The sequence below is a fragment of the Micromesistius poutassou genome (genome assembly GCF_964030765.1).
Source record: "Micromesistius poutassou genome assembly, chromosome: 4".
NCBI lineage: Eukaryota > Metazoa > Chordata > Actinopteri > Gadiformes > Gadidae > Micromesistius > Micromesistius poutassou.
The window spans coordinates 11,127,561-11,145,431 of NC_140274.1; the positions used below are offsets into that span (position 1 = coordinate 11,127,561).

A 17,871-nucleotide genomic window follows, 5' to 3' on the forward strand; every position below is an offset into this window, starting at 1 on the left:
CCAGCCCTCTATCCAGCCCTCTCCGGCCCAACCTTCGCTGTGTGCCTGCAGACCCCTCGGTCGGCTGATGCTGGCTGGCCGGCCAGTATCTCCTCGGCATGTGCTGGCCTCATTAATCACCCAGTTTGGTGACAGCCTAATAGAGCGTGGCCGATTCATGAATATTTTCGAGCCATGACTGTGGAGGCATGGGGTGGTGGGGTGGTGGTGGGGGTGGTGGAGGGGATGAAGGTGTTGGATCTGTGCCCAAAGGCAGGGGCTGAACCAGGACATTAATCTAGCAAGACTGCTGTCCCTTGTTGGAGCCAGTGTACTAGCGTACAAGCAGCTGTACTGTAACTCTTCCTGCCTGAAGCACACTACAGGTAAGCACAAGACAAGTGCTGCTCAGCAAAGGGCTCGCTGTTCTAGATGAAGTAGAGATATGTCTGGCATACCTGCACTTGTGCTGGCAGCATGGGGGTGGGGGAGGGGGGGGGGCGGGCGGTGGGGGGCGGGGTTGTTTCATTAATGATGTGATTAGTGTCCCTGCCAGGAAGTACAAGAAAAATACCCGGCACTCATGTGTAACTGTTTCAAACAGTTAGGAACACCTCTCTATTTTTCACAGCACTTAGCACAGACAAAAATAAAAAATATAAATAATTTTAACCCAATGTACTCATCAATCTCACCCCATAAATATAATAAAGCTGTACGAATTAGTGAACAAATTTCCAAATACTGCAATGAAAATTTGTTCAATTAGTGCAATGTGTTGAGACACACTCTACTAAAACAGCAATGATACAGAAACAAGTGCGAATTCGCTACACTTGTCGCGACCACTTATTTCTGTGGACCCACCGACCTACTGACCGACCAACAGAGCGAGCTAAACAGCCATTCACAATGCATCTGCAAGCTGGTAACAGCTTTTAGCTTTCTAACCCAAGAGGTAGGCCTACAACATCAGCCGCAGTACACAGCACCCTGTTTTATTGAGGCTAAATCACAACATCCTTACAGAGACACAAATTGAACCGCTGTGCAATATTCAAATAAAAAAAGGCATACAAATACAATAAACACAGTATCAGGACATCAGGACAACAGCAATAATGCCACAGAGAGCAGCATAATCGTAAATAGATAGTCTTACTCTTTAGAAGTTTTCTGACAGAGAACTCCTTCAGGGAGGCTGGTAAAATCCAATTTGCCCAGAATATCGCTTTCAATGGACAGATCAGAGAAAGGTGATTCAGTCTGTTTTGGCCTATCATGGATCTCATTCTATCTTAAACTAGCGGCAATTTTGAAGCTCCTCGGGTAGGGTTAGCCGCCATACCATAAAGGCTCAGTCCTGATCGCAGCGACCCGGGTTTGAATCCTGCCCGTGGTCCTTTGCTGCATTTCCTCCCATCTAGCTCCCCGCTGGCATTGGTTACAGGTGAAGTCAGTGTGTCATGTCGACAAATGAAAACACTTCTTTTTTTTTACATTTTGGTGCTATGCTGTCCAGTAGCCATGACGTTGTAACACAATTGACTTGACGAACTGGCCACATGACCCACAAATCTACCCAATCAGCTGCTGCATTTTATGTTTCTTGTTATGGGCCAATAGGGGTCACTTTTTTGTTATTTCAAGAAAAAAATTAAATAGTCTGTCCAATCCAGGGCCCCTTGCAGACGTGGGCCTCTAGGCTGCATCCTAGGGTAGCCTGTGCGTTAATCTGCATCTGTATGCTAGCCTTGTCTCTCAGGAACTCTTCTGCTTCTTCTGTTTCTCTGGTCAGTCACAATCACAATCTTGCGTTCCCTCAACAATCTGCACTTCACCTGCTAATGCTACCAGTAAGCTGTAATCAGAGGGAATCAAGTGAAAGAGATTCCAACCTGATAGTAGTGTGTGTGTGTGTGTGTGTGTGTGTGTGTGTGTGTGTGTGTGTGTGTGTGTGTGTGTGTGTGTGTGTGTGTGCTTGTGCGTGCGCACCTTGAGGAGACAGGTACGTGGAATGTATGTGTGAGAAGATGGCCAGGAAGGATAGTGTTGCGCAATTGATTATATAGTGAAATAGTTACCATTTACCAAATAACAAAAGAGGATATGCAGCTTGATTCAGACATATCAAAGCTGCCAGGTGGTAGTCCTACTGCTGTTGTAAAGCTATATTTAGCACGCTTTTAGAATCATTGTCTAACAGTTCTAAAAAAAAACATGCAACACTGATTGGATAAAAGTTCAAACATAAAATGCTAAAAACCAATCTGGTGTGAATTAAAGCTTTTCTGTGTTGGATCAAAAATTCAACACAGAAAAGGCATGGGCCCCCCGTGGCTCTCAGTTTAGGCAGAGGGACAGCCAAGAGAGTGTCCCCTCTCATCTTAACCTTCTTTTGAGAGGTTTCCACATATGTGGGATGCAAGAGCCAGACCATGTAGTGCTTTAAAAGTAATTAAAAGGATTTTAAAATCAATTCCTTGCTTTGCTTGGCAGCCAGTGCATGGACATCCCGGACGTGTCGGAGTGATGTGGCATCTAAGTCTGGACTTAGTTAAAGCCCCGATTGAGGCAGATATAAATTATGTCATGGACAGAGCTAATGTCAGCACTTTGGAATCCGGGAACGTATTTTAAGGGATTAGCTAGATCAAACAGCAATAAAGACCTCTTCACAAAAAAAAATGTTTTCATTAAGGTTAAATCCTTTTAGACGCATGACTTTGACTCCCCAGATCTATGCTGGTGAATGGCTCCCCAGAGCGTCTGTTTCCCTGTTATTCATGGGGCCTCCTCCTCGCTGGAATTAAACATGGTAGTGTCCATTTTGGGGCAACAATTTGTGATATCTGAAGACCAACCGTTATGGGCTATAATGGTAGATTTGAAGATTTTTCATTTGACTTACTTCAAGCTTGGATTTTCCAAAACTAGCGTTTTCATATCCCACCACTCGTAAAGGAGACACTGTCAATGTACTCTTTTCTAGGAGTGTGTTGAATATTTTAAGTTGATCAGTATTTGGCCAGTTAGTAATTGATACAGAATAGCTTTTGAGAGGTTGAATACAACCACCTAAGTAAATTATTTTCCACGGGATAACCCGGAATGGTTTATACTGTTTATATCACAGTTATCAACTTTTATAAGACATGAATAACTTAAATCTATAATATTTGGTTTTTATTGACTTATTCAGCTAAAATTAATATATTCTTCCACAGGGCTTTGTGCATATTTGTTTTGCGTTGTTAGAGCAAAATCTTGTCGCATCGATTCTGAACTGTTAAAAGTCACAGGTGTCCCGTTATTTTAGAATAACACACAACCTTGAAGCATTATTGACCATGAAGAAAAAGTATTTATCAACACTGCTGTAACATGAAACACAGTGTTCCTCAGGGAACGAAAAAGGGCTGTCATTCTTCAGGTGTGTCCTTAGAAAACAATGTATCCGCTGTTCTGTTGAGTCTGGAACAAACAAGTTCCCTTATGCTGTGCAATCCAGTCATACATATTAATGAGGCATTGCCAACCACTATAAAACAAATGAAGTGTTTCCCAAAAGTGAAGTCCCGGGTGACAAACACATCATTGCATAACACAAGGCATAAGGCGCATAGCATAAACAAGACGTCGTATTCAACAAAGCACATAGCAGCAACCATACGGTCTGCTGCAAATCGACAATTATGACGAGTTTACCAAACACATCAGAGGACTGATCAAGGAGCCGGGTCAGCACGTCCACACTAAACCATGCCCAGCACTTGTTTCAAAGTTCCATTGATCTGTTTTACATTGGAATAATCTTTACCCATAGGCCGAGTCTCCCTGCTGGGCTCGACACAACATGAAAGAGACAAGCAGGGATAGACCAAATCATCTTTATTTGCACAGTTTGAAAAAGACATACAGTTAACATTTTGGGTATTGTTAAGGGCCTGCTTTCCCGGGTTTACTTGTAAAATATGGATTTGGAAGCAGGATAATGATGAGGCATGACATTTTCCATTTTCTGAATGATGCAAGGTTGCAAATTGGGTCTTGGGTAATTGTTGAGATCAAGGCCCTTGGGTGTTTAACTGGGGCTTTGTGGTTAGCAACCTTAATGGTGTGTGTGTGTGTGTGTGTGTGTGTGTGTGTGTGTGTGTGTGTGTGTGTGTGTGTGTGTGTGTGTGTGTGTGTGTTACTGTGCGTTCACACCAAAAGACACAATTTTCGCCTGTTCGCGCGAAGCTGCGTATGTTGTCGCACGACTCAGCGAAATCTGTCGCTGTGCTTAATGTGTGCTTAATGTGTGCACAGAAACGTGTCGCGGGGCGAATTTTGTCGTGGAGCATTTTGCCCGCCAACGGTCATTCATGCCAATTCAGTCTCATCAACCATGGCCGAGATGTGTGTCTGTACTTGTTGTGGAAGAGGGAGAGACGTCGGAATGCCCGTTGTTTATGGGTTAATAATATAATCCGGAGGCGCACACCGCTTTGTGCCGTGATATTATATATATCGTATATATTATATTATATAGATATTTATATATTATATATTATATATAGAGCTCCGGGAGTCGCAAACGACAACAATCACTTTCTCCTCCTCAAGCTGCGGTTCACTGCGGAGTGCAGGGAACGGTTGGTCCATGGCGATGTATATTAACAGGGGGACACATGCATATTATGAACACAAGTCGACAACGATAATGTATACAATACTGGTAACAAACGATGTTTGTTAATATCAGCCGCATATCATTAAATAGACCCACAGTTGCGGCCGGTTCTGAACGGTTAGCCCAGCCGGCTGAACGGTGATTGGCTGTTTTACGTTACTTCACCCAGGGAGTGAACTGATTGGCTGTTACGTGACGTCACCCAGGGAGTGAACGCTGATTGGCTGTTTTACATTACTTCACCCATGTTACCCACAGGGAGTGAACGCTGATTGGCTGTCTCACCGCGAGTGTCGCGAAAGAAGTTGAAATATTTCAACTTCTGCGAAATCTGTCGCTCATTCGCGCGACAAAATCCACGTGAACGCGCCCGCCCGTCTTGGGGAAAACTGTCGCCCTGTCAATCAAATCTTGTCGCGGGTCCCGGCGACAAAAAGTTTCGCCCGATACGCGTCTCTACGTTCACTTAACATTGAAACGTGTTGCGGGGCGAAGTGCGGTGTGAACACACAGTTAAGGTTGAGAAGGCATTTTTACCAAAGTTGTGCATTGTTAAAACAAGATGTTTTGATCCGTCTCAAATCTAGGGAACAGACAGACAGGCAGGAAGACAGATTGGCATGCAGATAGAGATACATAGGCAAAGTGATAAGGTAATAGGGCCATTATTGTGTTGTTTCCTGTGCTGAAGGCATAACTAGCCAAGAAGACAATTGTTATGATTGGTCTATCATAGTTGTATCTTTCCTTCAGTTGGAAAGTCTGCTTTCTCAGCACCAAAACGCACTTCCTCAGTTCCACTGATGCATTTCTACAGGTACAGCCTCAGGGGCCATGTTGTTAGAGCCTATAGCTTTCTGTTCTCTAGCTTTTTCAAATGTTGGCTGTGGCCTCACGCTGAGGCAACTGAAATAATGTGTGAAGTCGTATTTTCTAATACTCTCACAGCTTTTTTTCACACTATACCATAGCAAGCACATTTGATGAACATGCTAAATGGCAAATTAGCTCCATAACACTCTGAGGGTCTAGTGATATATGGATGTGAATTCACTTGAGCAAGAGCTGCTGGGAGTTCTCTGATATATAGCTATACTTCAATCAGGCTAAATCCAGGTCAGCCCACAGGTGTCTATTGTTCTTAATAGCACAGGTTCACATACTGGAGACATGGTTAGAATGTTCAATCGCTTAAAAAAGGTAACCATTATCTAGGGCAATCACTTTAATTGTTCTGTGACATCGGACTAATTATTTACAACCGAGCAGGAAATGAGTGAGAAATGGCAGAGCACGGAAATAATCACATTAATTAAGTTTGTTTGAACAAACAAGCAATTTATTAACTATAAATACAGCATCAATTAAGTCTACAAATATTTGCAGAATCAATTGAAATCTGTTGACACAACATATTTGATTTAATGACTCGTCTTTTTGTGCATGTTGACCCAGGATATAAATATAGAAACATCAAAAGAACCTTTTCCCATAGTATAGATCATAAATATGACTCCAAACATAATAAATCAATGTTCTAACCAAGTCATTGAATTGTTTAACATTCAGTTTGAGGTTTAAGAAAAAATGTCTAGAATAATTATTTCGTGGCTGTTTAGTGGGACAGCCAGACATTCTCTCGAATATAGTTCCTCTATTGGGAGACAGGGATCACTATCGCTCTTTTTCAAGGGTTCAGTGTTCGCGACCAAGCAACCTTTACTGCTTCCAATTCCAACCAAGGTGGCACACTAGTAGAGTTGTGTCTGGGGTCGACTCTCCAACTCTCTGGGACACTTTAGCGAGCACGCTAGTCACCAGGCTGTATGCTCCCCCTGACCTGCTATATTGAGTTTACGGCATTTTACTAACATTAAATCTTGGCAATCCCAGTCCAATAAAAGAAAGAGTTTGAGTTTGAGTTTGAAGAAAAGTTTTGCAGGTTTTACGAGTTCATGGCCAATTCCCTAGACCTATAAACATTTAACATTCAACATTTAACATCCACTACGATTGAGAGGATAAACAACACGGTATGTAAATGTGTTGATGGAATGAAATGTTATGTCACGTATTCCTATCCCTCTCTGTTTGTGTGCGTGTGCACGTATGTGTGTGTGTTCATGGATGCATGATTGCGTGTGTGGCTCTGTGTGCGCGTGTGTCTTACCCCCGGCAGGCTTATTGAACCTGGAGCGGCTCCTCCGCCAGTTCCTCATCTCCAAGGAGACTCTGTCTGTGCGCATGCTGGACGACAGCCAGGACCCCACCCCTCTGCTGAAGGAGATCCGCGACGACAAGACCGCCACCATCATCGTGGACGCCAACGCCACCATGTCACACATCATCCTCGAAAGGGTACGTCGTCACGTGCATGCTAGCTGCGGCGCTCCCATACACCGCGGCGCCCAAGCCCCGCGACGGCGCACGGGAATGTAGTTTTTAATGATTTTTTTCCTCATACTACTCCATAATCATTTGCGTGACTGTGGGGCTAAGTGCTATACATACAGATAGGAGCTAAATGAGGTCTTTATATAACCCGGCTGAATAGGGGGGGAATAAAACAGGCGTACAAAATGCAAATAAATACAGCGCTAATATGCAGCTCAGCGGCTCGACGCCATAATGGTGTTCTCTAGAAGATGATCCGGGAATCAGCGAGGGTCGTAATCAGATCACACGGTTAATAAGACGGACCCGCGGGCCAGCTGCTGAGGCCATCCCGGAGAGTCATGGGCGGCCTGTGTTTCTCACGCGGGGACGCTCGCTACGGTCGCTCATGCCCCTGGAGCTAGGTCACATTAGCTAGCACGTTCCCGGCCCCAGGCCATCCACAGGCACCAGAAGGTCTGTGTTGTTATTCTTTTTTGATGACCTTGACAGCATAAGTTGATGAGTTATGATCTCAAGACAGCCTCACACTTTTTTCTTTAGTCCATCGTCTTTTCATCGGATATTCTCACTTAGAAACCATGCAGAAATCAGAGAACAGTGAATAACTTGGGAAAGTTAAATATTAAATATTATATTTTTGATATTATATTTTTATTTATATAATATTGTGTATCAATAAACTACCAGTGGAGGTAACGGTGTGGTTCTGACAGTGGGACTAAAGCCCAGTGGAGGTAACGGTGTGGTTCTGGCAGTGGGACTAAAGCCCAGTGGAGGTAACGGTGTGGTTCTGACAGTGGGACTAAAGCCCAGTGGAGGTAACGGTGTGGTTCTGGCAGTGGGACTAAAGCCCAGTGGAGGTAATGGTGTGCTTCTGGCAGTGGGACTAAAGCCCAGTGGAGGTAACGGTGTGGTTCTGACAGTGGGACTAAAGCCCAGTGGAGGTAACGGTGTGGTTCTGGCAGTGGGACTAAAGCCCAGTGGAGGTAACGGTGTGGTTCTGGCAGTGGGACTAAAGCCCAGTGGAGGTAACGGTGTGGTTCTGACAGTGGGACTAAAGCCCAGTGGAGGTAACGGTGTGGTTCTGACAGTGGGACTAAAGCCCAGTGGAGGTAACGGTGTGGTTCTGGCAGTGGGACTAAAGCCCAGTGGAGGTAACGGTGTGGTTCTGACAGTGGGACTAAAGCCCAGTGGAGGTAACGGTGTGGTTCTGACAGTGGGACTAAAGCCCAGTGGAGGTAATGGTGTGCTTCTGGCAGTGGGACTAAAGCCCAGTGGAGGTAATGGTGTGCTTCTGGCAGTGGGACTAAAGCCCAGTGGGACTACAGTGGGTACAAAAAGCGGGATAATTCTCAAAAGAAAACCTGAATTGACAATCCCGTCACTTGTCCCTTCCACGGCTGCCCCCCGGCTCTCCAGAGGGGGGTTGGGGGGTTGTGGGGGGGGGGGGGGGGGTTCTGGTGGATTAGGGTGGCTGGGAACAGAGTATATCCAAGTTGATCATACGACTTTACTCTCAAGTTAATTGGCAGTAGTTGAACTTTGCAAGTCTTGTTTCTCTTCTCTATAAATAATTGAAGAGGCGCAGAAAAAAACTAATTGTACACACACACACATATATATATGTTTAGGAACATTTTACTTCTATATCCTGCTACTGGACAATATCATTGACAATATGCAAATGACGTCTGTGAAATAGCAACATGACCTTTTCGATAATTGCCATGATGCCCAAAAACCAAATGTGCACTGACGCTACGAGACAATATAAAAACCTTGGAGAGCATTAGCATGAACAAAACGCCAACGGCGTGCATTGATTGCGTCTATTAGCGGCGTACAAAGGGCCTGGATGCCGTGGTCTACAAAGGCACCGGTAGCAACAAGCCAGCGGCAGAGCCTTGCCCAAGAGCCATATGGCCTTGTTGATGTAATTAAAACACACCTCATTATCTTTCGGGAGACAATTGATGGAATGAGAGAACGAAAGTGACAGTCATTTGAAGGGGAACCAGGGGACGCGTGGACTTACATTGTCCCACACCACGCACGCCACCGCGATCAGCGGTTTTACAGTGGTATGCTCTAGCTCCTCTTTCACGAGGCCGTGCTGTCATCTCAAGTTAAGCTTTTAGGCTTTGTGCCATCAATGGGCAGCTTGTGGCCATAGCAACACCGAAACACAAAGAACACTTGTGGGTTGTTTTCTCTCTTCTTTCTTCTTTCTCTCTCTCTCGCTCTTCTTTTCTGACATCGTCTTTTGTTTTCTTACCGTTTTGTACTTTGCTTGGCTTTTTGCTTGCTCTCTTAATTTGTTTCTTAAACCGCACATCCAGAGATTCTTGGACTCACATTGTTGTCTTTTAGTCAAAAGCAGGCCTTCACTGAACTATCATTCGATTAATACGTATTTATCTTCCACAAAACTGAGCCTGATATTCAGATCATATAATTCCCCCCACCCCCCAGCAAAAGAAGATTAGGATAATCTTAAAATGTGGACACTATCCTGTTATGATCTGGTTTCTTTGAGTAATTTACATGACTTTGCTGTTTTTTAAGCCAATGAAGCATTTAAAGGCAACATGTCAGTTCATGGCCATGGTGGGGAAGCACCATGCATGACCCAAACCAAAGCCACCACATGATCATACATGCAACCGAAAAAAGAGTTTAAAGCTGCTTTGCTAATTGATTCTGACCTCAGGTCAGTAACAGAAGGACATGGGTAGAAGTGGTGGAGTGACAGGGTATTGAGTGACAGCAGCCCGGAAAAGATGATACCGGTAATCATCAAAGTGTCTCATTTCTTTTCAGTATTGAGGTTGGCATAATTTTGTACTCTGTGTGGGAGGTTGGCTGGTGGCATCAGGTGAGGTGATGAAAGCAGTTGAAGTTATTTCCTTCATTTAATTTAAAATGAAAAAAAAAACTTATTTTTTGGTCCTGCTGTGTGGCTGTGCTTAATCAGTAATGTGAGCTGTACACAGTATACAGAGGTGAGCCAATGTGGCTCTGTAAGGTAGTAAGATTCAGTAAGTTAATGTGTTTGATTTAAAAGTGTTTTGGTCCGTTTTGTTGATCCTTTTTCTAATTAAACCTTAAAACCACCTTATTGGTAAAAAATTGCAATGCCTCTGCAGTACAATATTATGTGTATATTTTTGGAGGAAATCATCAAAAAGAAGTTGCAATTACCAACATGACAGCAGCTGTACTGCACAAGATTAGCTGTAAGAACAATGAGCAGACTTCAAATAACAACTCATAATTTGTCATACTTATAATTACATTTTAAGAATGTATAATGAGGGTGATAACCCATCTTTTATTTATAGACTTGATATATTAAGTACATTAAGGGGGTTAGATTTAGTATGTAGCACATTATTTCAAAGTGGGACAATACTGTTTTTCTTCCGTCTCAGGTTTTCGCTTACTTTAATGAAATGGAACTATGAAAAGTTCACCCTGCCCTTCGCCACTGCTCCTCTGAGTGACTTTGATTTAATCAAATTGTATGGCTGAGTATGAGGCAGAATACTAATACAGTAGCAGAATTAATTGCTTCGTTGAGAGTCACACTCTTCTTCCGATAAGAATGGGTCTGATCTTATCAAAATGTGGATTTGATCTCACAGCTGCTCTATACAATGTTACACTGTTAATGTTACACTGGACCACTGACCTCTCTTCCCTCTTTCTCTCTTTTTTCTCTCCTCTGTGCAAACACCCCTTTTTTCCCATTCACTACTCCCATTCCCTCTCTCTCTGTCTCTCTGTCTCTCTTTCACTTTCTCCATCTCTCTTGCTCTCCCTCTCTCTCTCGTTCTCTCTCTCGTTCTCTCTCTCTCTCTCTCTCTCTCTCTCTCTCTCTCTCTCTCTCTCTCTCTCGCTCCTCTCTCTCTCTCTCTCTCTCTCTCTCTCTCTCTCTCTCTCTCTCTCTCTGTCCGTCGCACCATCTTGCTTTGTCCCTTTCTGTCTGTTTGTCTGTCTCTCCAGGCCTCGGAGCTGGGTATGATGTCGGTCTACTACACCTACATCTTCACGTCTCTGGTAAGGAACCGCCAACCAAAGTGCCTTCTACCAATCTTACTGATGTCTCGGGACTAATGTGCTCCTGAAAAACCTGGTACTATTACGAGTAATAAAAGAAACTCGACTTGATTTTGATCTAGTCCATTTCTTAAGGTAATAAGGTTTCCATCACATGCTGGACCTCACATTACCATTGCTCGCTGCCTTCTAATGGAAATGTATGAAGGTGAAAATACTTCTGATTTTATGGACCCATGAAGATCATGGGTAATTTACGAGCCTCTTGGGGAAGTCCCCACCAGGTTCACACAAGCCTTATGCCTCATGTCTCTTCAATACTCTCTTCAATGTCTCATGTCTCTTCAATACTTCCTTTCTAGCATGACTCTCGCAAGTTATGTCTCTTTCTCCCTCTCTCTCTCTCTCTCTCCCTCTCTCTCTCTCTTTCTCACTTTCATCTCTTTCCCTCTCTATCTCCCTGTCTTTCTCCCTCCGCTCTCTTTCTCTCTCTCGCTAATGCTTTCTCCCTGTCTGTCTCTCTGAGTCTCTCTCTCTCCCCCCCCCCCCCCGCCCCCCCACTTTGCCCCCTAATTAGCCTTCTGATTGCGTTCCTCATATTTGATACGCTGGCATTACTAGGTGTGGCCCCCAGGGCCAGCCACGGCACAGGGACCCTGCCATTGATGGATGACCACCCCCTTAAGCACCTCCAGCCCACCCCCCACACACACAGACACACCACTACCCACTCTGCCATCCTCCAACCAGCAGTACCTAGAAAAAAGGTGTCCATCACTCAGTCACAGCATCGGTCAACGTCCGGGCTGGCGTCATTAAAATGATCCGGGGTGCGGGCCCTGACATGGGGTTCACAGCCATGGGCAAGGAGAAGTGTTGTTGTCCCGTTAGCCACAAGCTCTCGCGGGAAATCTGTCTCTATTTGCACACAGTGGAATGGTTTTGATGTGTGCACATCTCACTCCGTGCACACACACACACGCACGCACGCACGCACGCACGCACACACACACTCGTGGGCATGCATGTGTGCATAAAGGATTGGCCTGTTGGTACATAGATTGCGCGTGTACAGTTCAGCTTATTATACGCCCACCCAAGGGCTTCCAGTGACAATGCGTCTCAGGCCGTGTGATGATGGTTTCAGTAAACGTTTCATTAACTGTCAAGGCATGCTATTAAAAGGGCAACCTTGGATGATATTTTGTCCATGTCAAGTTAGAAATTTTGGTAAAAAAAACAAACAAACAAAGAAACAAAATAAAGTGGATTTTCTTTGCCTCAAGGTCATTAAGGCAACTTGCTCATGATATTATTCTGCTATAGAACCAAAAGTGAGCTAGAAGGTTAGCCAACTTATCTTCTGGATGCTTGTTTTTGTGGTGTCCTGTGTGTATGGTGGATGATTCTGTGTGTGTCTGTCACGTATCCTCCTCTACTTCAGTATTGGGATCCTTTGTTCATAGCATTAGCGCCATATGTATGTATTTTCCTATGAACAATCTTAACTTTTGCCCCTTTATTGGTTTACAGCTGCTTTAAAGCTATATATCAAAACACCACTATGTTATCTTTGTTTCATGAAATGGATGTTCCAGACCCGCAAGAACCTACTTGTTTTTGTTAAAATGTCCTTCAGCCAAATACAGAGTCAATTTGCCCAACTGGCTTAATGAGTTGATAGGGGACAAGTGGTTAGCTCTAATTAATTACCAGAGTGTGACTGGTGGTATTTACACAGACTGCTCCGTCAAATATAGTACCCTGACTTTGCAGAAAACTTTGTTGTTAGTTTGTAGCATATTAGTCTACAAGGTATCAGTGTTTATAATATACTTTCTGGGACATTGCATAATGTTAAAAACCAACTAATTCCCAGGGACCACAGATGCTAATGAGCCATCTAGCTAACTCTGTCCTCTGTTAGATAAACACAACCATTCCACAGTCATGACAATCACAACAAAGATGTAATAGTCACAATGAATGAATGAATCCACTACTCCCAAAGAGGGTAGTATTACTAGCGCAGAGAGAGAGAGAGAGAGAGAGAGAGAGAGAGAGAGAGAGAGAGAGAGAGAGAAAGAGAGAATGCTCAATTATGCTGAACACATCCTCTTCTTAGCTTACTTATGCAATCCATCCATCCATCCAGTAAAAAAAACAGCTCATCGCTTTCCACACCCCAGTCACTGATCTATTCTTTATTACCTTAAGTTCTACCCGGTGTCACTTATATCTCTTTTCTGATCTCCATCATTTATTCTCTCTCTCTCTCTCTCTCTCTCTCTCTCTCTCTCTCTCTCTCTCTCGTCTCTCCCTGTGTCTGTCCTTGCCATTTTCTACACCTTCTCTCACTACTCCGCTGACACTTCCATCCATCTCCTAAAGTGGCACTTCTGAATAACGATGTGTCGGACCGTTCCCCTAACTAATCTGTTTACCCTGAATCATCTCATGATGGCTGTCCGCAGTCCTCCTCTCTCCTCTCTGCAGACAACTGCTCTACTCCTCTTGGGGGCGGGGGGTCCTAGTGTGGAAAACCTGGTTGTGGCCACTGTTAATGTGCTTTGGGTTTTGCTGCTGTCGATTTGGCAATTGCCTTATTGTGTTGTGGTGTCATTGAACGATCGGGTGTTTCTTGAATTGATTAATGAAAAGAAGCAAAGGTATTGTTTATTCATTAATATTTGCTGCTTGACATTGACATGTATGCATGACATTCACATAGATGTGTGTATGAGAGTGTGCGCACGCTTTGGCACGCATGGCTTCATAGATAGATTGTGTGTGTGTGTGCGTGCATGCATTTGTTGTGCGTGTGTCTCCATGTGTCTGCGTGTAAATGCTATCCCTGTATATGCATGTGTGTGTGGTGTGTGTGTGTGCCTGTGTGTGTGCCTGTGTGTGTGTGTGTGTGTGTGTGTGTGTGTGTGTGTGTGTGTGTGTGTGTGTGTGTGTGTGTGTGTGAGCCTGCTCATGTTTCCCTATGTTCATCTATAACTGTGGCAGACCTTCAGTGGAGTCTCTCCAGCCTCTGGGGAATAGAGATAAACCTGGTGATCCCTTTATGAACAACAAAGAGCAGGTCACATAGACACTGCGACAGCCCTGTCAGACCCTCTTAACGTGTGTCTCAGATATACCTTTTGCTCCTTGCCATATGGATTCCTCCCTCTCACGTCCCATGCGCCAGCCCTTTGACAAGATAAAGCAATGAATTGTCATGAAACAAGCATTCCCTGTGGTAAGTGATGCTGATCACGTTTAAGCCTTGGATTGCCCTATTTCTTTAGGGGTTGCTAATGCTCTGAGCATTGTCTTTTATTTTACTGGCCCCTCCATTACATCCTCTTAAATCCAGCCATTAACATCCTGGACTTAATGAGTGTTTTCAATGGGATCCCAGTCCATAGTGTTTACAGTGTGGGTGAAATACGCAAGAAGAGACCCACAGGATAAATCTGTGTCTTTTATGTTTCCCTACATCTTTATTCTGAAAGGCTTGGTTCTTGGTTACAATGGAAGTACTTCAAACGCATGCAGGACGTCAGAGCCCCGAAACCGATGAATCATAGCTCGAGTTAGTTCCATACACCAAATAATGGGCAATGAAAACAATGGCCACACACATGGCTCTGGTTTCCATAGGCATGCCTTTATATCTCCCCCTCTCTGTGTGATTTGTGCCCTTTGATCCAATCGACGCTGAATAAATCACTTCCGCGGCGCGGCTTTTTGTCATATGTCGCCGCCACGGCCTAATGTCATCTGAAGGACAGGCGAGCGTTTGATTGGTCGAAGACTTGCTTGGCAGGCCGTCAGGGTTTGCATGAAGGCACCCGATGCTCCTTTGCACTAAGAAACGAGACCCGCGCGAATGCGCACATCACACGTCACATCCATGGAAGCATCCGAGCATGTCCTTACATGCACACACAAACAAACAGACGCGTGCACAAGAAAAAACACACAGACACCTAGACATGGACACAACCGCCATTGCGTCCACACCAACGTCCAAGCATTCCCTTACTCATGCACGCATGCTCACACACGCAAGCACACCCCACCCACACGCACACCACTGACATGTGTGACTTATGATTTGTGTCAACAAAGCGAAGACCTTCACTCCCCCCTCTGGCCTCTGCCCTCTCCCCTCCCCTGTTTATTTTGTTCCTCATGTTTCACATGCCCCTGATACCTGTTTGTCACTGCGCTCATTGCCATGCATCTCTTCTCTTGCCTCGAGAGCTGCCAACACATGCTTACACATTCAAGCCTGCAAACACACACACGCACACGCACATGCATCCACAAACACACGCACGCACGCACACACACACACACACGCACACACGCACATGCATCCGCAAACACACTGTACTGCATGGATAAATATGGAGCAAACTGATGTTTAACATCTACATTATTTCTAATGGAAAGGTATTAGTAGGTGTGACTCACACATTCAAACCATGCAACAGCTTACCCCCTTGTCCCATATATACATATATAGATATAGTTGTGGATATATATTTATAAACACACACACACACACACACACACGTACACACAGTACATTAATAAGTTGACAGCAAGGCTGCTGCTTATCATTCTGCCTGCCCTGCCTCTTTTCTGCTGGATTCAGTATTAGTATTACCAGGTAGCAGGCGCTTCACACCAACTTCCTTCCTGGCTGGGACTTGACCACTAACACTATGCTGTCCCATGCTGTGTTTGCCAGATTGGATTTGGTTCTTATTTTTTCTCAAACAAATTCACAAAGTCACAACCAGTAATGACAGTTTGCACAAAGTATTAACAGCCTTGTTAATAAAGAAAAAAGCTCATGTCAACAACAAGCTTGTTCACACAAACACACAGGCGCACACACAGAGCGACACACAACAAGAAACATTTCCCAACTTGCCAATTTGGATTTATAATCGATGAAGCTGATTGGACCGTTATACAAAAGGGTGCTGGGTTTTAGTCCTGCAGCATGGTGGATGTTTTCTCTTCACTGGTTAATCCCTATTGTTCCCCAGATACCTCCGTGCCCTTGGGCACTTGTTCTGGGCGTGCTGGGGTCCTGGGTTGGCTGGGTTCCACCATGCCCCCTGCCTCTAATTACTCTATCCCCCTTGTTGTTAGTTATTAAAATACAGCATGTTGGTCCTGATGGAAAGCACATTTCAATGAACATGGACTCCCCATCCGGCATGTTTTTCCATGTTATGTCCTGAAAACATTCATTCTTCCACTCTTTTCCACTACTCATACTTTTAATTTCCCTAAGCTGTTATCCTTCTCTTCTCTTCTATTGGATGTCCTTCATTAGGTCTGATGTCAATCCCTATTGACCCTCTCTCTCTCTTGGTATTGAAAGTGTTAAGGTCTGTGTTTCATATCTGCAAACAAAAAATAAATAGCATGGCAATAAAAATCCCAAAAATCATTGCTTTAAATCAACCCTACCCCCTGCTCTCTGTATTACTGCTGTGATACACAACATTTATCAGTCCAAAAAGGCAAACTGCTTTAGAGGGCACCCACTGTGAAAATGATTAGGATTTAATTAATTCCCCTCTACGGCTTATGTAAAGTGCATATTTTCCTGTTTAGACACAGCATATGAGGCTCAATCAACTGAGTAATAGAAAAGGTAATAACATGTGTGGAAAGGGACAATGGAAGTAGCATCCTGCCAGAATATAAACGATGTCATTATCATGTTGAAATGTTCACGTAAACTGAAGGGTATTTAAGCCAGAGATGTTTGATGGTCTCACGTAAAAACTGTAACTTATTTTAAGAGCTGAAATCCATCATTCTGTGGTCGTACGTGTTTTCCCTGTAATTACGTAATATGCATCGAACATATACGACTACAAGATATTATTTAACAACAAATATAGCAAAAGACGCAGCCTAAACTGATGACGTTAAAGTTTTAAATTGAGGGGTTTCCTTTGAACAAGCTCTGAATAAAGTCGGCTGATCCCGATCATGTCTCGGCAGATGGTTTGTGGAGAAGTGTCTTACAGGATTTAATACCCATCATATTTCCTAATTACACCAATCACGGGCAACCCAATTACGTTGAACGTGTTGACATTTTATGACTCATGCATACACACACCGGGAAGGAAAGACGTAAAAGACTGGCGCAGAGACCCCTGGGCACTCTGTGAATGTCGTCGCTGTTTTAGCTGCGTATGAGATGGTTTTCCCAGAAAGGCTCTGTTTTGAGCCAAAGACTCTGCCAGCGAGACTGTGGGATGACTCCCTGCTCGTGTTGTCAGAAAGTGCAAATATCATTCCAATGGCGTGCTTTAAGAAGTCTGAAATATACCTGATGTCACGCTGTGAATTACCCTTCACATTTTGCAGCCAAATACAGAATAGTCCTTTTGCTAGTCCATGACTCTCACACTTTATTCACATATAGATCAAGACCATTCCAAGTCTGACTTTATATGTAGGTTTCTATCTGTCGGGTAATGGATGTTATACATTACTGCTTGTCAGACATATTGCTGGCACTTGATCTCTAAGACCCATGTCTGGATGAGTCAGTGTTGACAATTGTATTACCAGCCTTTATCTACCAAACCCATAGTGTTAGGCTGGGATTTATAGGGCCTGTCAGTGAACTTCAAATTGCCTGCTGACTTCTTTTGGCTTATGTTATTTTTCTCGCTATGTTATGCTTTTCCTCATTTCAGTGTCTGCGCTTGTTTACTTCCATCTTT

General features: G+C 44.1%; 1 protein-coding gene across 2 annotated transcripts in view; it reads left to right on the forward strand.

Annotated features, from left to right (window-relative positions):
• The window catches only part of grik4 (glutamate receptor, ionotropic, kainate 4), a gene marked incomplete at both ends in the record, with an annotated part of 136,235 nt that overhangs the window by 51,199 nt on the left and 67,165 nt on the right, over positions 1-17,871 (forward strand). For both annotated transcript variants that reach the window (XM_084467098.1, XM_084467099.1), the window contains 2 exons: positions 6,834-7,012; positions 11,057-11,110. In XM_084467098.1, the coding sequence (XP_084323224.1) occupies positions 6,834-7,012; positions 11,057-11,110 (233 nt within the window). The remainder of the gene's footprint in view (positions 1-6,833; positions 7,013-11,056; positions 11,111-17,871) is intronic.